Source organism: Leopardus geoffroyi, chromosome E3, assembly GCF_018350155.1.
Source record: "Leopardus geoffroyi isolate Oge1 chromosome E3, O.geoffroyi_Oge1_pat1.0, whole genome shotgun sequence".
In the NCBI taxonomy this organism is placed as follows: Eukaryota; Metazoa; Chordata; class Mammalia; order Carnivora; family Felidae; genus Leopardus; species Leopardus geoffroyi.
This window is the reverse complement of record NC_059340.1, coordinates 6,655,406-6,679,510: the sequence shown is the minus strand read 5'-3', so window position 1 is coordinate 6,679,510 and position 24,105 is coordinate 6,655,406. Positions and strand designations below refer to the sequence as shown.

General features: G+C 44.0%; 1 protein-coding gene across 4 annotated transcripts; it reads right to left on the bottom strand.

Moving 5' to 3' along the window:
* Nucleotides 1–219: 219 nt before the first annotated feature.
* On the bottom strand, nucleotides 220–24,099 carry ZSCAN25 (zinc finger and SCAN domain containing 25). Of its 4 annotated transcripts, none has more exons than XM_045460911.1 (6): nucleotides 23,515–23,619; nucleotides 21,016–21,431; nucleotides 19,622–19,823; nucleotides 18,954–19,045; nucleotides 16,585–16,711; nucleotides 220–363 (listed from the first exon to the last, which is right to left on the bottom strand). In XM_045460911.1, exons 2-6 carry the CDS (start codon nucleotides 21,400–21,402, stop codon nucleotides 239–241), a joined length of 933 nt encoding a protein of 310 aa, XP_045316867.1. In that variant the 5' UTR covers nucleotides 21,403–21,431; nucleotides 23,515–23,619; the 3' UTR covers nucleotides 220–238. The 4 variants fall into 4 exon arrangements, with proteins under 4 accessions (XP_045316867.1, XP_045316864.1, XP_045316866.1 ...); XM_045460908.1 differs by lacking the exons at nucleotides 220–363; nucleotides 23,515–23,619 and adding exons at nucleotides 10,719–12,498; nucleotides 23,989–24,099; XM_045460910.1 differs by lacking the exon at nucleotides 220–363 and adding an exon at nucleotides 10,719–12,498 and having other exon boundaries at nucleotides 23,515–24,051.
* Between the last annotated feature and the right edge of the window lie 6 nt (nucleotides 24,100–24,105).

The following is a 24,105-nucleotide window of genomic DNA, read 5'->3' as shown; positions in this document are numbered from 1 at the left end:
CTACAAATGGCCCTGCACTTAGTCTTCCCCTCCCTTATCTTCCTCCCTCTTATCTTCTTTTTCCTTCAACAAATCAAGACATCACTTTAGTCAGGCACAAAAGGATTACATCTTAAGATATTTTACTAAGAAGTCAAGGTAAAATAAGAGGAAACAACACGTCATTCAAAAAAAAAAAAAACAAAAGGGAAGGCTTTTTTTTTTTCTTGAACAGAGATCTGATCTAGAATCCAGTCTACTATTGAACTCGCCTTCTGGATGAGGACTGATTCTCAGTCACAGAAGCTGTGCTCTTTCTCAAACTCTCCTGTATCATTTCAGTGGTCTCACCATCAATGCCCTCAATGCACTCTGAATCCTCCTCTATAGTTATACAGAACAAAGAGTTTACTTAAAAGAATACTGTTAAAGATCTTTTACCAACACAGATCTCAGAACAACTTACAGATTTGGTTCTGTTAGTTTACAAAGTACTTTGCTAGTGGGAGATCAGGATGTAACTGTCCTGTTGTTGAAGAAATTTGTGTGTTATGGCTACAACCTGAGAGGAGTACAGTAACATTTTGCTATGGAAGGTCATGCGTTGCTGTTCCTTCCTAGAGCCATCTCATACTTGCTCTGGGCTGGTGGGAATAAACTTCAGGATCTGTTCCAATGTTTGAATGAGTGCTCTGGTGAAGCCACAGTGTTCTACTCAATGGAGCTACCATTCTTAAAATTTATGTGCATTATTATCATCTGAGGAGTTGGGTAAAATGAAGATTCTTAGGTCCCTTTGGACCACTACTCCATCCACAAATACAGTTTTTAAAAGTTTCCCAAGGGGCACCTGGGTGGTTCAGTCAGTTAAATGTCCGACTTCGGCTCAGGTCATGATCTCGCAGTCTGTGAGTTCGAGCCCCGTGTCAGGCTCTGTGCTGACAGCTCAGGGCCTGGAGCCTGCTTCTGATTCTATGTCTCCCTCTCACTCTGCCCCTTCCCCACTCATGCTCTGTATCTCTCTCTCTCTCTCAAAAATGAATAAATGTTAAAAAAAAAAAAAAAGTTCCCCAGGTGATTTTGATGTCAAGTGGTCTTCAGATAATAATTTGAGAATCTCTGTTGAAAAGCACTGTTAAAAGATAACCTGAAGCGTTTTTAAATTGTTAAGTTTGAGCAAAAACTGAGTCCCATCAGGCAGTATCAAACCAGAAGTGGTTAGCAGCACTCTATCCACAGGAGGTAGTGGCATGACATGTAAAAAGATAGGAAGCAAAGCAAGGAAACCATTTGATTGGCTAGAGCTTACATTTGTCTTGTATGAGAAAGCCCAGTTGGCTGTTTGTGACTGTTTGTCCTTAGGTTTTGATTTCTTAACCTTGAGGCATTTACAGACTTAGGTTTTGGGTTGCTTATGTAGGCTGCCAAGGCATTAGAACTACCTCAGTCAAATTAATGGCCTCCTTTTTTAATTAACTTAACAGCATAAAGAACAAAACCTCTATCTGGACTATCCTAAGGACAGTTTTCACCTTGAGCACAAAGTATGACAAAGACTTGCTAACTCCACCACTAGCAAGGATGTGAATACACCCGAGCAAGCTGACATAGCTGGATTTACTGAGTGTTGACTACCACCCAGAGGCAGCAGTATCCTCTGCAGTAGCGTGGAAAGCAAGGGAAAGTTCTTAGACAGTGGAGCTGGATCACTAACTTCTAGATCTGCTACACTGGATCTTTTGAGTCAGATGCCATTATTCTATGAGAAAATGATCTTCTAAAGTCCAACCCCACACAATCCAGTTACATGTCCCACTACTCCCCTTCCCTGAGTTTCCTGAAGTATAAAGTACTTCAAGGTAGAGGTATGATCAGAGCCAGGTAGGATTTACCAGAGAGGCATCAGGGTCACATTTGGAGTAGGGGGTGACAGAGCAGTCAGGGACCAGTGAGGACACTGGAATGTTATGGGTCTCTAGGCATAACAGCTCTTGCTGATCTAACGTGCGTAAAGATACTAGATGTGGGCTGGAGCTGAGGTCCTGCAAAGTTTGCTAGGGCTTGGCATTGGGGGAGCTTCCAGATGTATACCCAGGGTCACTGGATGGTAGGTAAACTCTATCACATACTAGGGGTGTGTGATAGGCACCCAGAAAGCCTAATTTCTGGCATACCCACTGACTCTAAAAAAACAAAACAAAACACACCAAAAAACTAGGCTTTCAACCCTGACCTGCCTTCTAAAGACCAGTCCCCAACATCTAACAACCCTTCTGTTATTTCATATTCAACAATTCTACAATGAGGCTTACTCTTCCCTTTTAACTCATTGCTGTTCAAACCAGTTAACCCTCCAGATTTCATTTATTTGACCATCAGTTTTGTACTGTCATAGAGGTCTGTCATAAGCACCAAGTAAATTACAAATTATGAAATAATTCCAAAACACTGTGAGATTGAATGCCCACAGGGATACCTGTACGTATGTATCAACCAGAGCATACATTAATGACCAAAGATGCTCCCTGAAGCAATGGGCTAAAGCCAGCAGGTTTGGGGAAGATGATCCCTAATTTGCGGCAGGAGGTATAATGTGGCTGAAAGCACCTGTAGAGGTCACAAGGCCTGAAGCAAATGACCGGTCTAAAGGCTGAATGGAAAGTATTTTGTGAGTACACCTACACAAAATCAAGAATATGGATGAAGACACTGAAAAGAAAGCTGCCACACCAGCTTCATTCACTGCATGAAGGAGGCTTGGCCCACCATGCACAGTGAAAAAAATGTGGGAATGAATCTGCAGCTCTTGAGCAAGATGAGGTATGATTAAATTGGTGTATCTTGTGAGCTATATGCTGTGCCACCCTCTTGCTCCCACTTTAGGGCCATTATCATCGGACAAGTACGTGGGACCCTTTTCCTCCCATGGTCAGAAGTAGTAAATGATGTTAGTTCTTTTTTTTTAACACTTGAAATTTTTATAATAAAATAATTTCAAGAATTTTCAATAATTACATAAAAGTTACAATGACAATAGTACAACGTATCCATATAGCCCTTTAACCTGGATTAACTTATCCTTAACATTTTTACCTTGTTTCTTTTCTTCCCTCTTCTTCCTCCTTCCTCCCCCTCCTCACATATACACAATGGTCCTTTATCCTTAAATTTTTCAGTGTGTATTTCCTAAGAACAGGGATATTCTCTTACATAACCACAACACAATTATCAACATTAGTACATTTAACATTGATATGATTCTACCTAAGCCAGACTCATATTCCAATTGTGAAAACTGACCCAATGTTTTTTACGTTTTTAAAGTGTATTTATTTATTTTGAGAGAGACAGAGACAGTGGGAGTGGAGGAGGGGCAGAGAGAGAGGGAAAGAGAGGCTCCATGCAGCCAGCGCAGAGCCCAATGTGGGGCTTGAACTCACAAACTATGAGATCATAACCTGAGCCGACACCAAGAATCAGATGCTTAACTGACTGAGCGACCTAGGTGCCCCATGATAATGTTTTTAAAATTTGCACAATACTACATTGTGTGGATGTGTCATAATTTTTTCAATCATCTATCTTGGATATTTATGCAGCTTCCAGTATTTTTTGCAGTAAGAATGCTGTAATGAATAATGTTGTGCGTGTGTATTTTCATATTGTTAGAGGGATAGCTTTACAGTAAATTCATCCATAATTTTGTTAGCTATTACTAAATTCTCCTCCACATGAGGCTGCACTATTTTGCATTCTGCTAGCAATGGGTAAGAATTCCTGTTTGTTTCCCCACAAAGTCATCAATAGTGTGTATTGTCAAGCTTTGGAATTTTGGCCAATGTGATGGAAAAGAAATCTCTCAGTGCAGTTTTAATTGGAGTTTACTTTGAGCGAAGGTGAACATCTTTTTATATCATTAATAGCCATTTTGGTATCTTTTTTTGTGATCTCTAGTTTATCAATTTTTCAGTGGGGTTGTTTTGTTTGGGGGGTTAACTCATTTTTTTTTTACAAAGTTCTTCATATATTAGAAATACTGAAACTTTGCGTTATGTTGCAAGTATTTTCTTCCAACTTGTCATTTGTCTTTGCTTATGGTTTTTGCCATTCATAAGTTCTCAAAATTTTTATGTAGGAATGCACCAATCTTTTCTTTTAGTGCATCTGGATTTTTTTTTAAATTTTTTTTTTCAACGTTTATTTATTTTTAGGACAGAGAGAGACAGAGCATGAACGGGGGAGGGGCAGAGAGAGAGGGAGACACAGAATCGGAAACAGGCTCCAGGCTCTGAGCCATCAGCCCAGAGCCCGACGCGGGGCTCGAACTCACGGACCGCGAGATCGTGACCTGGCTGAAGTCGGACGCTTAACCGACTGCACCACCCAGGCGCCCCTAGTGCATCTGGATTTTAAGCCATAGTTTTAAAGCCTTTTCCCTGAACCCATGTTTTAGAGGAATTCATCCGCAGTGTCTTCTGGTACTTGGGTAGTTTCATTTTTTAGTTACATCCCTGATACATCTGGAGTTCACTCTTGGATATGATGTGAGAAGTGGGTCTATTTTTATCTTTCTCCAAATAGCTATCCAATTATACCAATGTGACTTTTAAAAAAATTAACCTCTTCAGTACAGAGCCAGGGCTATTTCTCAACCTTTCCTGCTATTCCATTGGTCTATTTACGAATGAGTTCCACACTGTTTTAACTGCTGGGATTTTTTCCATCTCTTACTTTCCAGTCCTTCCATTAGCACCTCAGTTCAGGCAGCAGGAACCCTTAAAGACTGGAGAAACCTAGTAAGAAGACTGGCTCTTGATGAGAAACCACTTATTGTTCATTCCACTTTTCCTGTTCATACAACAGGCTGAGCTTTTGCAGGAGTCAATGAAATCTCTAGGTGATGTAGATCAGATTTTCCTCAACTGTTTGACAGACACAGAGATAACGTAATACTCAAATAGCTACCAGAGGTGGGAGTCACAAGGTATAGACTCGTGCCACCTCTTTGTTTCCAATCTATCTAAAGTTTAATCTACTACCTTTTCCAGAGATTATGGTTTTTACTAAGGAAGGGAAACATATGAGGTGAGCTCTTGGGAGTACGGCCATTTCCTGGTCTCTGGCCACTCAGATGACAGAGCTATGGCTACAGCATGTGGCAGCAATGGCAGCCATTCTACTGGAGCCCATTCACCCTTCCAGGAAACTGGAATTGCTCCTCCCAAGTCCCTCTGTTTACCAAGGGACGACACCTGCCTTACCCAACCCTCTCCATCCTCACTCTTAGCAGTTCAGATTCCCAGCAACAAACACAAGGGAGAACGGTGCCCGCCCTCCCTGTCGTGAACAAATTTTTACTGAAATTTTTTATTGAAATGTGTCAATACTGGGGATAGGTTGGACATGATAAATCTTTAGAAATGTGTCCTTCAGAAACTGAGATAAAAGGGAAAAAATAAGATAGGAATACAAAATTGTAGGAAGCCCCAGTGAATTTCTTTGGCTTATGGCATTTCTAAGTGAATTCGATGTGACTGCAGTTGGTAGCACAACAGCTAGAGATGTCAGCCATATCAGAAGGGCCACTAGGGGCAATGTGATGTCATGTTTCTTTCTCAGGCACTCTTATGACCATTATAGCTACTAAAAAAGCAGAAATCCAGACCTTTCATTGAAATATTTACTGTCTACTGTGTGCCTTGAGGACCTTATTATGAAGGAAAAAAGGCTGGCATTGGCTGCATTGAGTTTAAGTGGCCCCCACTACACACATGCATTTACTGAGAAAGGCGAATCTGGGCCCCAAGCAAAAGTTCTCTGTGATATAGAGGCTCTGTGGCAGGTGCTTGTCTGAAAAGAACCCAAAGCAATGAGCCAGGTTGCCTGCATAGAAACCACCTAGGTTTTAGAGTTTCCAGGCCTCTATCCTGAGATTCTATCTCAATAGCTCTTGGCTCTACATGGCAATACTACATTTAATCCCAGTGATCTCTAGTAAAGCTTTGTTCGCTAGAAAGTTAGGCTGGGGTACTAAGCTTAGCAGGAAATAGCTCTAGTCCTTGAAATGCCAGTCCTTTCTTTCACTAACTAAACCAACTACTTAACAAGATAGAGAACAAACTGAGGGTTAATGGGGGGGGGGGGGGGGGAATGGGCTAGATGAATGATGGGTACTTAAGAAGAGCAGTTGTAATGAGCATTGCATGCTGTAAGTGATGAATCAATAAATTCTACTCCTGAAATCAATATTGCATTCTATGTTGGCTAACTAAAATTTAAATTAGAAAAAAACAAAACATCTAATTCGCAACAGCAATTATCCTGAATGTTACAAGCAGTGATTCTCAGCAAGGGTCAATTTTGCCACCCAGGGGACATTTGGAAATGTCTGGAAACCTCCTTAGTTGTTATGATTGGGGAGTGTTACTAGCATGTAGTAGGCTGATGCACAAAACAGCAAGGACAGCCTCCAAAACAAAGAACTACCTGGCACAAAATATTAGTAGTGCAGAGGCTTAGAAACTGGCTAAATTGTAAAAGAACAAGTAGCAGGGCTCCTGGATGGCTCAGTCAGTTAAGCATCCAACTCTTGATTTTAGTTCAGGTCATGATCTTGAATTTCATATCAGCCCTGTAATGCCAGTGTGGAGCCTGGTTGGGATTCTCTCACTCCCCCTCTCTGCCACTCCCCCACTCACATGCTCGTTCATGTACACTCTCTCAAAATAAATAAACTTTAAAAAAAATTAAAAATAGAATACAAATAAAAAAATAAAAGGGCAAGTAGACTCTAGAGAAACATGTTCCTGATAGTTACTTTCCTCACCTCAGAAGTAGATAAAGTCAGCCTGTGTTGCATGATGAACTTGAAACCAACTTACTTTTTAAGAAACAAGGGCTCTTCAAATTGCCCCTAGGCTGGAATAAAAGACGACCTGAAAGTACTGAAATATAGTTAATCAGGCTGCTGATAACATTCATGGCATACATTTTGAAAAGCAAATGTTTAATGCAATAGCTCCCCAGGACAGACCTTGGGCAGAAAGTCACCACCCAAGGTATAAAAAGGGGTTTCTCTTACAAAGGTCATACCCCTTGGAGTGGCACTCTTCATTATCACAGCAGCATGGGACACACTACCTGCCAGCCCTGAAAGTGCCCAACATTATAATTGGGTGAAGAAACCACAGACACCCAATCACACACGATAAGGGCTGTATATAAGGTGACCAAATATCCCCATCTGTCCTGGAGTCCCACTTTACCATATTGTCCTGGCATAATTAATAGCACTTCTCTTCACTCTCAAAGGGAGCAGGAAATGTACAAGAGGAGTTTGCAACATCTTGTCCTATCAGAAAATAAAGAAGCTATCAAAGATGACTAGAGTTATGTCAAAAGGAATCAGGAGGCAAGTTGAAAACGCTCCCAATGACCAAAAGTGAAATGATCTGAGCATCAAGAAGTACAGTGGACTGGCTGTAAATCCAAAATCCATGAATGTATTCTGATTGAAAAAATACCTGATCACAATTACAGAAAACAAAGCAACCAGATCATTATTGTGAAAACAGGCAAAAGGACGAATCAAGCATTTCCTTTCCTGTGAACTCTATCTAAGAAACCTAATGGTTAATGAGGGAAAATTTCTGACAGAAGCATTCCAGCTAATAAATGAATCATTTATAGAATTTATGAAATAAATACATCTAGGATCCTAACATCAGAGAGAAACAACCAGACATGCCATCATCTATAATGTGTTCTTGCCAAAATACAAGAAATGAATTTGGTTATTCCTTTAAGTTTTTGGTTAATATAGAGGGCAAAAAAACATATTAAATAACGTCATGGGTATGCAAACAGCAAAATTCAAAGACAAGAAATTCTACAGGATAAATAAATAATGCAGTTGCTTCCATGAATGAATTTCAAGAGAAAAAATAGGAACTATACATTGTAAGACTTAGAAGACAAAGCAACCAATTACAATTTATGCATCTTATTTAGATCCTAATTCAAATAAACTTTTTAAAAGTATGTGCTTTTTAAGAAAACATTAATTGCAAATTATGAAATTATTTTTATTGGTATGATAATAGTATTGTGGGTTTTCTTTTGCAAAGAGTTTATTTTGAGAGAGCAAGTGCGAGCAGGGAAAGAGCAGAGAGAGACAGGAGAAAGAGGAAAAGAGAGAGTCCCAAGCAGGCCCTACGCTGTCAACACAGAGCTCAACGCGGGGCTTGATCTCACGAATTGTGAGGTCATAACCTGAGCCAAAATCAAGAGTTGGACACTTAACTGACTGAGCCACCCAGGCGTCCCTCAAGGAGTTCTTATCTTTCAGAGGTACACACTGAAATATTTATAGACAGTATTTGAGAGCTGTTTTGAAATACTTCAGTAGGGTAGGAAGACAGGGAAAAGGGTATAGACATAAAACAAGATCAGCTAGGAGTTTACAATGGGTAAAGCCAAATAATGAATACATGGGGATTCATTATATATGTCTGAAATTTTCTATTATAAAAAAATCTCTAAATAGAAAAATACAGAAAAATATTTAACATTTGAATACATAACAAAAATACATGCTACTAAAATTCCATGGAAAAAATTTTTTGAGGCTGTTTGAGGCATCATCCATGAACTTTGGTCTCAAAGCAGATACAGGCGCCCAAGAAAAAAGGCAAGGCCTGGCTCCTACCTTAGTTTCTCTGAAGAGAGATTCCAATTGGCTGAAAACCCACAGTCCTATTTGGCTAAGCATATTATCAAAAAGAATCTAACCATTTAATTCAGGTAAACAGGAAGACCACTGATGAGCAACTCCCAGCCTGTAGTGGCCCAACACTCCTCACCTAGCTTTGGAATATGGACCTCCTAGAGAAGGCCAAGCTCAAGCCAGGTCAGCCCCCAGGTCCTACAGACCAGAAGCCAGAGACTCATGAAAAGCCTTTCCCTGGGTTTGGCTGCTAGCTGGCTACAAGCTTTGCCAAGCTTGTCTGGGAAGTGGGGAAAAAAGAGCTGATTCTGCAACTGGATCACAACACTGCTAAGGAGAAGCAGCCTAGTGTCTCAGATAGTGGATGACATCTCAGATATATTTATGGCCTGGCTACTAGAGGCTCATGGAGACAGTGGAGAGGCCAGGAAATCATCTGCTAAATCAAAATTAAACATCATGGCTATCTACCATAGTTATCTAAGAAATATGTGATAAAATAATGTGTTTCAAAGTAGACTGAGTAATACAACTGTGTTGAAGTCATCATTTATCTGATTTACAATAAAAAATGGGGAGAAAAAAAACCTTAGAGTAAAAGAATCTAATATTAAAAGGCGCCACAAAACAAATCACATCTTATAATTATAGTACCATGTTGGGGCGCCTGGGTGGCGCAGTCGGTTAAGCGTCCGACTTCGGCCAGGTCACGATCTCGCGGTCCGTGAGTTCGAGCCCCGCATCAGGCTCTGGGCTGATGGCTCAGAGCCTGGAGCCTGTTTCCGATTCTGTGTCTCCCTCTCTCTCTGCCCCTCCCCCGTTCATGCTCTGTCTCTCTCTGTCCCAAAAATAAATAAACGTTGAAAAAAAAAAATTTTTTTTAAATAATTATAGTACCATGTCAACAAAAGACAAACTCACCCAGCGTCCAGCATTTGAAAGCATAGCACTACAACAACACTGCATTGTAGTCCATGCTCATTACACAGATATTTTAAACAGAATTTTAGGGGCGCCTGGGTGGCGCAGTCGGTTAAGCGTCCGACTTCAGCCAGGTCACGATCTCGCGGTCCGTGAGTTCGAGCCCCACGTCAGGCTCTGGGCTGATGGCTCAGAGCCTGGAGCCTGTTTCCGATTCTGTGTCTCCCTCTCTCTCTGCCCCTCCCCCGTTCATGCTCTGTCTCTCTCTGTCCCAAAAATAAAATAAACGTTGAAAAAAAAAAAAAATTTAAAAAAAAAAAAAAACAGAATTTTAAACAGAAAGGAAACCTTTTAGTGATGGCAAAATAAGAAAGTGTAAACAGTACAAATACTGTATCTTCTCATTTTTTTTTTTTTTCAACGTTTATTTATTTTTGGGACAGAGAGAGACAGAGCATGAACGGGGGAGGGGCAGAGAGAGAGGGAGACACAGAATCGGAAACAGGCTCCAGGCTCTGAGCCATCAGCCCAGAGCCCGACGCGGGGCTCGAACTCACGGACCGCGAGATCGTGACCTGGCTGAAGTCGGACGCTTAACCGACTGCGCCACCCAGGCGCCCCGTCATTAAGTATTTTTAAATGCCTACAAACATCTCTATTTTGCCTGAATCGGCACTTATGTAAAACACATCGCTACCACCTCATCAGTCCCAGTTGGCAACTGAGAGCCTCTCAGATGACAAGGATCTAGATGTATTGACAGAAGACTATCCGGTAGCAAGAGGTAGGTGGCGAATGCATTTCAAGGCAAGACACTGACAAGGACCAAGGACAAAGGCTCAGATCCCAGGTCCAGAGAGTTTATGGGAGTACCCATGGGTTCCACCTTAGGAGGTTCTGAAGATCAAATATATTCACTAAAATGTAGGCTCCACGAGGTCAGGGACTTCTCCCATTTTATTTACTGATATATGGCAAGCACCTAAGAGTTCCTGGCACACTATTGGGCCTCAATAAATATGTGTGGAATGATAAAGTGAAAATAGAAAAAAAAGCATCTTATATGCTATAAAATGCCATCAAATACAGTGTATTAATAATAGTTCATCTTTCAGACTTATTTAATTAGATCTTTATATAGAACTGAACACTTTTTAAAATACTTTCATGTTTATTCGGTAATCAATAGCAAAATATTAATTTCCTATTGGATGGGTGGATAGTTGTTACAGTACAAGGAATAATGGGGAAACTATACAAATGAGGGTATGCTGTTACAGAGACAAAGGGGGTAAAAATAAAGTAAAATAAACAAGGCTGCCTGAGAGATCCTAACTAGGGAGGGGAAGATCCAGCACCTGAGTGGCAGGGCAGAACGAGTGAGCACCAGAAGACTACCCTCTCAAACAGCACGTACCACAAACATAACTTAGAATGTCTGGAGCTATTAATGGTTCTGTGTGTGTTCCCACTGCTAAATCACCAGTTCCAGGAGGCCCACAGCTCATGTGCCTCATTCACCACTGTGCTCCCAGCATCAGACACAGTAGCTGTTCAATAAATACTTGTTAAATGGAACAGAAGAGAGGCAGAGTCTGAACTAATGATTTTGCAGGTCGATACAGCCCTCATCACAATGAGGTGTAACTTGCCAACATGGGACAAAACTTTGTCAGACTTGCTCGAGAGGCGTATATGAAATCCCAATGAAGGAGAAAAACTTCAACCTGAACTGAAGTTCAGGATATAATTTCCCAAAAGACAGTAAAAAACAGTTTGCACCACTTGGATAAGAGACGTGAGGTGCTGTGCTCTCTGGAAACTCAAAATAAATCAGGCATTGCCTTGCTTTTGTTTGACAACAAATGGAAAGAAAATGGGTCAAAGTGCCTTTCTGCACCCTATCACTCTACCACTCCCTCCTCAAAGCCCTTCAGTGAGGAAAGACAAATGCATCCTCCAATGGGATCTCCCTCCACTTGGCGATCCTGAAAGGTCCTACACCTTCCAGCACCTTCCTTTCGTAAAAAAGGTGCATCCTTACTGTGCCAGGGTCTCCTGGCGATGCTGAGTTTTCTGATGCCGATTGAGGATGGACCTCTGGTTGAAGCTCCTCCCGCAGGCTGGACAGTGGTAGGGCTTCTCCCCAGTGTGGATCCTCTGGTGTCTGACCAATCGCTCCCCTTTACTGAACCGCTTCCCACACACCTGGCACCCATACGGCTTCTCCCCGGTGTGGGCTCGCCGGTGCACAGCCAGGTTTGCGTTCCTGCTGAAGCTCTTGCCGCACTCACAAGTGTAGGGCTTCTCCCCTGTGTGAGTTCTCCGATGCACCTGCAGATGCTGCCTCCGGCTAAAGCTTTTCCAGCAGTCACCACACTTGTAAGGCTTCTCCCCTGTGTGACTCCTCTGGTGGACCTCGAGGTGGTGCCTCTGACTGAACGTTTTCCAGCACTCACTGCACACATAGGGTCTCTTTCCCAGGTGGGTTCTCTGGTGCTTCATGAGGTACTCTCTCAAGGTGAACCCCTTCCCACACTCGACACACCCATAGGATTTCTCTTCTTCATGGGTTCGCTGGTGTCTGACAAGATTTGAGCTCCGACTGAAGCCTTTTCCACACTCGGGGCACTGAAAAGGCTTCCAAAAGGAGCTGTGGGTCTTGAGGTCATCGGGCAGGGGTATGACAGCATGCTGAGGAGGAGGCGGCCCTGGCATGTTTCCCACAGAGCTACTGGGCTCCTGCTCACAGGTTCTTCCAAGCTCAGGGCTCTGGAGTGTGGCTTCCCCAAACCTCTCTGCCGTCACCCGAGCAAGCGCCCCCTTGAGGTCTGCCTGCTGGGTTTTAGACTCCTTTTCCTTGCTCCCAATGCCTACAGGACAAAGGAGATACAAGCTAATTCTGTAGCAGTTATGAAAGTAAAGTTCTATGTTAGAACTTGGCTTCTAAAGATGTCCCATTAACAGTTCTTTCTTTTTCCCTTTGACCAATAACCTCAATACAGTTTTCTTTCATGGACTCTAAAACCAGACTTCACTTTACCTTTTCCCACTTTGTTACTGACTGAATGTTTGTGTCTTCCCCAAATTCATAGGTTGAAAACCTAAGCTCCAACATGATGATATCAGGAGATGGGCTGTTCAGGAAGTTATAAGGTACAGTCATTAGGGTGGAGCCCCCATGATGGGATCAGTGTCCTTATAAAAAGAGGAAGGGAAACCAGAGCTCTTAGCACAGAAATCATGTGAGCATGATCCCTCATGATGGGAGAGGCAAAGACACAGGATAGATCCCTCAATCCCACAATCTCACTCTGTCTGCCATGTGAAGACAGTGAGGTGGCAGCCAGCTGCAAGCCAGGAGGAGGGCGCTCTCCAGACATTGAATCTACAGGAACCTTGATCTTGAACTTCTCAGCCTCCAGAACTCGGAGAAATAAATGTTTGTTGTTTTAAGTCACTGGCCTGTAATATTCTATTGTAGCAACCTGAGCTAAAACTCTCCATATCTTTTTTACAGAATAGTCTGCCAAATCTTAATGTGCTCTCAGTTAATTTTCTAACTCAAACTTGTATTTCCTTCTAAATCTAACTCAATGATTTCCTTGAAGAAACATTCCCTGATTGCTCTCTTAGCTATGTCTCTTCAGCACATTTATACTGAATTAGCACTTTGTTTATTGTGCACTTATTTATACACGACCTTGTTGAAAATGCCATTTTACATTCCTCAAGGTGTTCTCCCTGCCCTAGAGATTATAAACCTATTCCAGCTTATTCCATCCAGGTGGGCTACTTGAGAGTTCTCCATAGCCTCCATACACTTGCTCAGCACACGGTCCCTGCCCCCGCTCCTCCCTCCACCTAACCAGATTTTATTAATCTGGGTCTCCTGGGAGACTGTCACAGGCTTACGAACTACTAGATGAATGAATGAATCCGATCTGTCACTGACTTCTACCAGACTGAAATGCACGTGAATGCTGCTGAAATGCCTCAACCCTTCTAGAAGTTCTTTCTCTGATCCCTGTTTCACTCTCTCTAAATTAACAGAACAATTGTTTACAGAACAGGCGGAAGGGGAGGTGAACAAAAGGGAAGGCCCTAGGGAGCAAAAGAGCCAAGACAGAAAAAAAGAGAGGAGGGGTACCTGGCTCAGTCAATATAGCATGTGACTCTTGATCTCAGGGCTGTGAGCTCAAGCCCCACATTGGGTATAGAAATTACTTAAAAATAAAATCTTAAAAAAAAAAAAAGGAGAGAGAAAGAGACAAAAATGACAAGCAGCACTTAGGCACAGAAAGGGTCCTTTCAGGTAAGGCCATTAAAACACAAAAAGGAAAACATCACATGCCTAAACAAATATGAAGGACACAGCTGTCACCTCTGACAGATTCTTCTATAAACTTTCCATGAAAGATGCACAAAACATAACTGTAGAATTCAAAGAATTTTCATAATGAACACAACTATATAAAAAGCATCCAGTTCAAGAAACTACCAGTATCCAGAAAGCCCTCTACCAGCCCCTCCGGTGACTATATTCTGCCGCCCCCTGGCTAACATGCTATTCAAACTTTTATCAGCATAAAGTACTTTTACCTGGTCTTGAACTTTGTGTAGTGGATTCAAATATTGTTTCTGGATGCTTCCGCTCATTATTATCCTTAAAAGATTCACCCATATTATGGAATGTAGCTATAGTTACACTATGTTCTTTTTCATTGGTATGACACTGTCAGAATATATTGTAATCTATTTATGAACTTGACTGATATTCATTTGGGTAATTTCCAGTTTTCAGGTGCTACGAATAGTAAAACTGACACTAAATGCAATGCACGAGTCTTAGCTGGACCCTGGGGAGATGTGAGTATGTGCTAGGTATTATGTATCATAGAATTCTAGTTTCTCAGGCCTAATCCAAAACAGCTATCAATGCAGGAGCCACAAGTACATGGGAATAAATCACAGGAAGACCTGAAGGCTGAGACAGCCAGTAGACAGTATGCGTGGGAAATGGACCTTGGCCCACCCAGACTCCACATAAATGCTTATGGAAGTGCTTGGGTCGTTTGAAACAGTGAGAACAGCACAAGAATACAACCAGAGTCTCTAGAACAGTCAGATGGCAGGGACGGGGGGCGGGGCAGGTATAAAAATCCTCTGGAGTAAGAGGGCAGAATCATTCCAACACACAGCAGCATCACCAGCAGAGGGTCCCTGGGGGCATCAAAGCACTAGAATATTGGTATCCCCACCATCTCAGCTGTGTTGCAAGAGGTCCTGAACCGCATGGTTATGTCTGAAGGTTTCCACATCCTCTACCATCTACAGAAGTCTTATATCTCAGGACGCCTGGATGGCTTAGTCGATTAAGCGTCCAACTTCTGCTCTGGTCATGATCTCACAGTTCATAGGTTCAAGCCCCATGTCAGGCTCTGTACTGACAGCTCAGAGCCTGGAGCCTGCTTCGAATTCTGTGTCTCCCTTTCTCTCTGCCCCTCCCCTCCCCTCTCTCTCTCTCTCTCTTTCTCTGTCAAAAACAAATAAACATTTTTTAATAATAGTTTTTAATAAAAAAAGAAGTCTTACATCTCTTTGTAACACATGTTGGCATCCTTTGGCCACTCGCATCACTGCCATGGTGTGACAACCCTGTCCTGGACCCAGGTCTCCTGAGCCCCTCCTCTAGGGCCCCTTACACTACTCCATAATGACCATTATTCCGTGCATTTGGACTCTTCATATGAACTGCTAAGATCGCAAAGGCAAGGGACTTTAACTCTTCATAGTGACTGGCAGAGTACTGGCCACAATACCAAATAAATATTTTTGGGTGAATAAATGAATGTTGACTGACTCATAAAGGAATAATATTTGTATAGCTAATAAAAGTATCTAACACTATCATATTCACCAAATGCTAAGATTTATCATCTCACTTAATCCTCACGACGCCATGAGAGCTCTGTGAATGTGCCCGTTTTGCGACTGAAGAAACGGAAGCCCAGAAAGGTCACAGTAAGTGGTGGAGCCAGGACCGGTTCTCTCATGCACTAAAGGCAGTACAGTGATACTCTCATTTATCCCTCAACATATTTCAAGATGGAAAAATGCCAGGTGGGGTGAAGTCAGGACAGATGAGCAGTCAGCACATACTCAAAAAGTTATGAAAAGAAAAGCAGAGGGAACAGAGGAAAGGGTTGTTCCCACTCACGTTTCTTTTCCTCTCCCTCTCCAACCTGCAGACATACCACCACTCCGGCAGTCTCCAGCCCCTGCAGTGCCCTCCCCGGCTTCCCCGCCAGGGCCTCTCCCTGTACTTCGCCAGGCTCACTCTTCCTCCTTCTCTTGCTGCTCCTCCTCCTGTGAGCACTTTCCATGTGCATCATGGTCTCACCCTTCCAGCTCCAACCCCAGGTAAAACCTGGCCACCACCTGAGACAGACCGAGCCCAGGCTCTGCTTGCTCTGTGACAGGGGCCCACATCGAGCAGCTGGGCATTCTCTGTACACATGCCTGGTGCTCCGAAGGCTTCCCTACCGTTAGTCCTGCCCCAACACAAAGCTGCAAAGTTGGAGCCAGTGCCTGAGGGACACTCAATAAATCCCTGCTGAGGGAACGAGACACAAGATCGTCTTTTGCTTTCAAGCCTGCGTGGGTACTCTTCAGTCAGAGACAGAACAGGTGCTCCAGGAATCCTAATGAGCAACCTGTCTCATCACAGCCAGTACAACTACCTTGTGTTTTCTTGCCCCCTCGTTGGTTCCTCTCCCGACAGGAAAGCACATGCCCGGCTCCTTAAACCCTGGGTCCACACTCTTTCCTTGGACCCATTTACTTACCTTCTTTTGTTGGTAGCACCAGGTTCTGAAATCTGGGGCAAGGGCAAAAACTCCAACCTGTAACTTTCACAACTTCTCAGTTTCTTACCTTTGGGATGGAAACAGTCTTACCTGGAGGTGAGACCCCACAGTCCTGGGGTTCCACATATTCCCCAAAACAGTCTATCTGGGCTGGGGTCACATGTCTCCATTCCTCCTCAGGGAAGGCCAGAGTCATATCTTTAAATGGCCCCAACCCCTGAAACAACAGAAGAGTGTTATGGATAAAGAAATAATCCCAAAGTAGGAAGAGTCTAAAAGCGGAAGCAAACAGAGGGATAATACTCTAGGGAAGAACAGAGCAAGAGACAGAAGGAACCAGACCCCTAGATGGTCTTGGGAGCACAAGTCCCTACCTCTTGATAGTTTAATGACAGGGAAGTAATGGACTTGTCTGAGCTACTATATTTCTGAGTCTCTGCTGCAGACACCTAGGTTGTACCCTAACAACCACAACACCTAATTCCTGCTTTTCAATTGCCTCCACTCAATCCTCAAGCTTGATCAAGACCCAGAGCTATTTATCCCTTCATCTAAAACTGATCTTCCCGGGGCGCCTGGGTGGCGCAGTCGGTTAAGCGTCCGACTTCAGCCAGGTCACGATCTCGCGGTCCGTGAGTTCGAGCCCCGCGTCAGGCTCTGAGCTGATGGCTCAGAGCCTGGAGCCTGTTTCCGATTCTGTGTCTCCCTCTCTCTCTGCCCCTCCCCCATTCATGCTCTGTCTCTCTCTGTCCCAAAATAAATAAACGTTGAAAAAAAAAAATTTTTTTAAAAATAAATAAATAAAAAATAAAACTGATCTTCCCTCAAAGGGAAGTAAATATTTGGGCAGGCCTTGTCTTAAGAACAATACTGTATTAAGATAAATTCAGTATTGGGCGCCTGGGTGGCTCAGTAAGTTAAGCAACTGACTTCAGTTCAGATCATGATCTCACAGTCGTGGGTTTGAGTCCCACATCAGGCTCTGAGCTGACAGTGCAAAGCCTGCTTCAGATTCTGTGTCTCCCTCTCTCTCTGTCCCTCCCCTGCTTGTGCACACACACATTCTCTGTCTCTCTCTAAAATAAACATTTTTTTTTTTTTTTTCAACGTTTATTTATTTTTGGGACAGAGTGAGACAGAGCATGAACAGGGGAGGGGCAGAGAGAGAGGGAGACACAGAATCGGAAACAGGCTCCAGGCTCTGAGCCATCAGCCCAGAGCCCGACGCGGGGCTCGAACTCACGGACCGCGAGATCGTGACCTGGCTGAAGTCGGACGCTTAACCGACTGCGCCACCCAGGCGCCCCTAAAATAAACATTTAAAAAAATAGTAATAAAATAAAATAAATTCACTATCATCCACAACACCATGAAGAACTATTACGGCAAAAAAGAGGGTCTGGAAAAATTAAAACATGCTATCATCCTTCATCTCCTCCAAAACACATGCTAGGGAAACAGAAACAGGAAATGGTACAGGCATAAAACTTGCCCAAACAGTGCTTTAGCTAGACCAGATTTGAGTCATTATTTTTTTCTGGCAAATGACCCCTTTCCTTCTACCTTCCTTCTATAAGGACTCTTCACTTTAAAACTCACTGTCTCTGGGACACCTGGGTGGCTCAGTTGGTTAAGCATCCAACTCTTGATTGCATCTCAGGTCATGACCTCATGATTCATGTGTTCGAGCCCCACATCAAGCCCTGCACTGGACTCCACACTGAATGCGGAATCCTGCTTGGGATTCTCAATCTCTCCCTCTCTCTCTGCCCCTTCCCTGCTCTCTCTCTCTCTCTCTCGAAATAAAAAACAAAACACTCACTGTCCCCTTCAAAAAGGTGCCACACTGGAAATCTCCCACCTCCCTGGTAATACTCAACACAGAGTAGACATGACAGGAGTGCCCCAACTGTGCTCATTACCCCCATATGTGGCAGGCAAAGAAGTCAAACAAGGCCAAATCTTGGTGTAGTCGGGGTAGAGGCCAGAGGGAACACTCTGCTCAGTGTTCCAGGGAGTCTCCAACCCTGAGTCAGCTACATTCCTGCTGACGCGGGAGGAGGAGAGGATCCCAAGGAAAAGCAGCAGCAAAAGTATCCGTAAAGACGATCTACAAAGGGTACTGATTTCCTGATCGACCACCACTGCCTAGATCAAGCTTATAGGGTTTCTATCAATAATGTCTTCCTCCTCAGTAAAAAGTAATACAGAGTCAATTAAAAAAAAAAAGTCACAGAGCAATAAAATCAACTGAATTGAGCCTCATGCCTGGGCCCTAAGGCATAAGGCTCAACTCAACAAATCAGGATGACAAAGTGGAGAAAACAAAGCTACCATATCCATCAGAACAAGAAAGGTACAATAATTCAACTTGTGGGCGGCGCTTTGTTGTGCAGGGAAACTTTGGGGAAGGTGAATCTCATTCAAAGCAACGTCAGAAAAGCAGAAGTACAGCTCACCTGGGGTCCAGCTGAAAGGAACCCAGCTGCCATCTCTTGGTCTCTGGTGTTCACTGGAGGGAGGCCAGAACCAGCCTGAAGAACTGGCAGAGCTAAGCAAAGGGGAAAAAAAGCATGAGAAAGATTAGTGCTGTCTTGTAGTTAGCTTGTTCAAAGGTGTCCACTGCCTGACACACAGAACCCAGGAACCTTAAGGAGACTCCACACAGACCTACCCTCTTCTCAACTGGGCAGATGGTCTCGACCCAATGTACCCTGGCCCTTGAAGGCTATTCATGCTCTCTGGTCACACTCTGGGAATAACCCTCTTTGAGATTCAGTAACACAATGAAGTCATACATTACTTTTAGGGATATGGTTTGTCTGCCCACTTAAAAAATCCCCCTATGTCACCTGCATATTTCCAGGAGGTTTCTAGAAGGGATGTGAGGGAAAGAAGAGAAGAAATGGTAAGAGAGCACAACCCCAGATATCCCCTGCAAAAATCAGAGAGTCAAGGTATAGAAAACAATTTCACTTCATCTGTTTCCTACTGAAGTCAAGGAAGTAATCAGGAAAACTCCTAATTACAGCTCACAGATAACTTATTTATCAATTGCTGGGCTTGTAAAGGAGGGTCACAAAGTGCAGTTTTCTGCATCCTTACTTCTTTACTGTTCACATCTTACCCTGCTCCTGGAAGGCTTGTGTCCCAGCTCCAGGGTCTTGACTGAGTTGCTCCTCAGTGCCTTGGTCTAGGCCTTGAACTCCTTCCCCATGGGGCATCCCCCACTCAGGCTTGACCTCCACTGGCCCCAGGTGAACACCTGGTTCCCAAGGGCCTCTGCAAAGTGCTGTCTCCTCCCGTTCTCCCTGCACGAGGCATGGAACCTAAGAACAGTCCCCAACACCTATTAGAATGAGGCCTGGGTGAGGGAGTTGAATTAAAACCTAAAAAGAGAACAAAGAAAAGGACCATTCCAACTGCAAGAGGAGGACAAAGCCGGCTCAGCTCTTCCCCAGGACATCAGTGAGAAGGTGAAAAAGAGGTTAACCTCTCTTTATCAGGCTCCGAGCAACTGTTATGTGTCCCTGCCCTTTTACAAGGGTCCCTCCTGCCTGCCTCAATACTGACCAAATTCCACCAGGAATAATATCACAGAGAGACTAAATATTGTTTGGTTGACAACTTTAGCCCAAAATGCTCCCTACTAGGAAAAAAATCCCCCAATTATAAATGCTGAAAGTAAAAAATACAAAGCCTTGATTCAGCAGTGAATTAGCTAGTGAGAAAAACTTGCTCTAAAAACAGCGAGGAAAATCAGGACAACTCACACTGTGATACACTCACAAAAACAGGCCCTTCTTGGTCTACTTTTAAGCTCCTGAATTGAGAATAAAAAAATAATTCTTAGGATTACAGAGGAAGTCACGAATAACTGCAGTAGGAAAAGGAAGAATAAACTGAAGAAAGATGATTACTTGCAAGCAAAACAGTAATGTTCAGTCCTACTCTCTTCTTTCCCAGCCAACAATAAGGTGACTATACCACAGAATGACAAACATGTGGCCAGAGTCCCAAGGAAGCATCTGAGATGCAGTTACTTGGTGTCACCAGAACACCACCACAGAACCACTAACGTGAGCCACTTGAGCCAACGTCCCAGATAGCGAAACAGCACTGTTTAGACAATGCTTCTTAATAATAATATTCACCCAATTGGAATTCCCCACTTTCCACATGCATCTCTGCCCAAAGAGAAGGAGTCTATGAGGGATCTTCAAATTGGTCACGACTACCTTCTTTGGGCCTGGGGCTCACAAAGGAAATATGGCCAGGCCTTTGTCCTGATGACCAGAAAGGAAGCTAACAGCTCTTCTACAGGCCCTGCATCTTCCTTGGGAATGGCTTCTCATGCTGAAAACTCCACTGCCTTCCAAAAAGTACCTCAGGGAGTCTGGGAGCAGATGAAAGAGACTGTACGCCTCATCTACTCCCACTGCTTCTTCAAACCTTTCAATTCTTTAAATGTCCCCTTCCCATACCGACAAAACAAGACCCAGATACCCCCTTCTCACCCACCGCCTTGGCCTCCAACGTTCTCTCTGTGAAGTCCTCCACCATGGCCACAAGAGCCTTGCCACTCTCCAAGCCATGCTCCCGAATCCAGGCATAGAACTCCCGTGGCAGGATGGTCAGGAACTGCTCCAGCACCAGCAGCTCCATGATCTGCTCCTTGGTATGCAGCTCAGGCCTCAGCCACTGGCGACAGAGTTCCTGGAGTTCCCTGAGGGCTTCCTGAGGACCAGCTGCCTCCTGGTAGCGGAACTGCCGAAACCTCAGACGAAAAGTCTCAGGACTAGGGTCCTCCCTTCCCTTGGCCCATGGCAACTCTTTCTCCAGCTTTACCACAGGAACACCCATCTGTTGCTGGGGGTCTTCTGCCATCCCTGGACGCTCCTTTAGCATCTTCACACTCCTCCCAGAAGACTGAGGGTCTATTGGGAAGACCAGACAAACAATAATGGCAGCATAAGTGACACAAGGAAAGGTCAGTCCATCACAGTTCTTTGTCTACATCAATGGATACTCTGCTGGAGAGCATAATTAGTTTCTGTGAAGCAGAACAAAAGACCAAACATATATCCTGAAAATCATGCCAATTCAATTCAGTAAGTATTTGCTAACCACCTAGTATGTGAAGAAAAATGTAAAGAGTTTACTTTATACCCACAAACATTGTAGGATCTCATTAGGGAGATAACACTAAAATCAGAAAATATAAAATAGGTTATAATTAGATGAGTCACCAGGGCCTACTCTTCCAACACTGTAAGGATTAACACGTTCAACAAATATATGTGCCAGGCCTGCAGAAACTAGAAATATAATACAGAACAAGACAAACAAGGCACCTGCCCTTTGAAACTCATATACTAGTGCAACAGACAGAAAAAAACAAATACAAGCAAATAAGTTAAAATTAAATGGAGATAACTTCTAGAAAGGAAATGTGTAGGGTGGTCTGTTAATGGGGGATGAATAACTTAAAGAAGGCTCTTCTGAAGAGATGACACTTAGGCTGAGACCCACCAATGAGTATGAGCCAGTCATTCAGAGATTTTTCCAGGCACCAGACTTGAGGTCAGAAATTACTCCACATGTCTGAGAATAAGGCGATGGGAGTGAAGCTTTGGCAAAGTTAAGTGAGGGATAGAGCCGCACGAGAAGAAGTGACAGAGGCAGGCAGAACCAGATTATCCAGGAAATGGGCCACACTAAGAGTTATGGCTTAGGGGCGCCTGGGTGGCTCAGTCGGTTAAGCGTCTGACTTCAGCTCAGGTCACCATCTCGCGGTCCGTGAGTTCGAACCCCGCATCGGGCTCTGGGCTGATGGCTCAGAGCCTGGAGCATGCTTCCGATTCTGTGTCTCCCTCTCTCTCTGTCCCTCCCCCATTCATGCTCTGTCTCTCTCTGTCTCAAAAATAAATAAACGTTAAAAAAAATTAAAAAAAAAAAAAAAGAATTATGGCTTAATCTTCTTATTTTAGCAGGGAGCTATACGTTTTTACATTGCCTGGCGTAAAAGGTCATTTTGCCTGGCGTATGTCAACAGAGAATAGGTTAGAGAGAAAAAGAAGGGAAGCAGCACTTAACAGTGGTCCAAGCAGGAGATGATCAAGATGGTGGCAAAGATGCAGAAAGAGTCGAGACAGATTTTGGAGGTAAAACCAAAAGACTTACTGGTGGCTTGGATGTGACCATGTGTCACATGTTGAAAACAACAGAGTGACATATATATCATCATAATTAACGAAAAGACTTTTAACTTGTGTAGGCTTTACCATTTAGAAAGCCTCTGAACACACACATACAATTATGTATAGGGAGTATTACTCCCCTTACTTTTCAAAGACGACACTGAAGATGTAAGAGGTTAGACGGCTGGCCAAAGTCTGCCTCCCAAAAGATACGGTACAGATGAGAAACACAGGAAGTCAAAATGAGAGAAAGGTTAACGTAGGTTCAACTACTCATGAAAAAGGTTTGGGCGCCTGGGTGGCTCAGTCGGTGGAGCATCTGACTTCAGCTCATGTCATGATCCCATGGTTCATGAACTGGAGCCCCTTTTTGGGCGCTGCTGTCAGCACAGAGCCTGCTTGGGATCCTCTGTCCCCTTCTCTCTCTGCCCCTCCCCCACTTAAGCTCTCTCTCAAAAATGAATAAAAATTTAAAAAAAGAAGAAGAAGAGGCTTATACCAGACTAGAGAATGAGTACTATTTAATTTCATGATGAGCTTGGGTTGGGGGTGAGGGGTATGTAGGCTGGGAGTCCAAAGTGGGGAAGGGGCTCCATTTTTGGAGGGAAAGACCACTCTTAATGCAACAGAGAATAAGCAACTGGCAGGAGGTTCGTCCGAAGCTTCTACTTAATACCCTATTGTGTTTGTGTACTTCTACATCCTTCCTAAACCTACTTTACGTTTTCAGTCGATTCATTTTTCATTTTGCTACATCTATTGAGATTTCTCTTTCACGACTTTCTAGCTACTGCATTTCTTCACACCCCTATCGCATTACCATACCACAGCACAAACGTTAACCGACGTGTCCCCGATGACCAGATTCTCTAAAGGCAAGAAAGGTCTTCATTCATCTTTCATCCCTGGTACTTCACGAAGAGAAAGAAGGCTTGAAAAGAAGTCATTCTTTAAGTGAGTCTCCCACGTCTCGCTCTAAAATGACTACTTTCGATTTTCAGAGAGATCCGCGTCGGTTCGAGGTCTCGAGTTCGTGGACGCCCCCGCGCTGAGGTAACCTAGGCCCGGCGGGACCAACGTCGCTCCCACCTGAACCCCCGGGGTCGCGCCCGCCGGGCCCCGGTGCCGCGGGAGGCAGCTCCGGGGAAACGCGCCGCCCGCTGTGTCAGCCCCGCCGCCTCCGCCAACGCCTCCGCGACCCGCAGCCGTACCGAAAGCCGGCCCCCACACCCGCCGCATCCGCCGCCGGCCCGCCGCCCCGCGAAGCCCTGCGACGCCCCAGCACGGCTCTCACCCTCAGCCCCTCAGCCACGACGACCCGACCCGAGCCCTCAGAGACCGGATGTGGGCCGCGGACGCTGTCAGACAGGTGCGTGAGGAAAGAGCCCCTTCCGCTTCCTCTCTAGGGCTC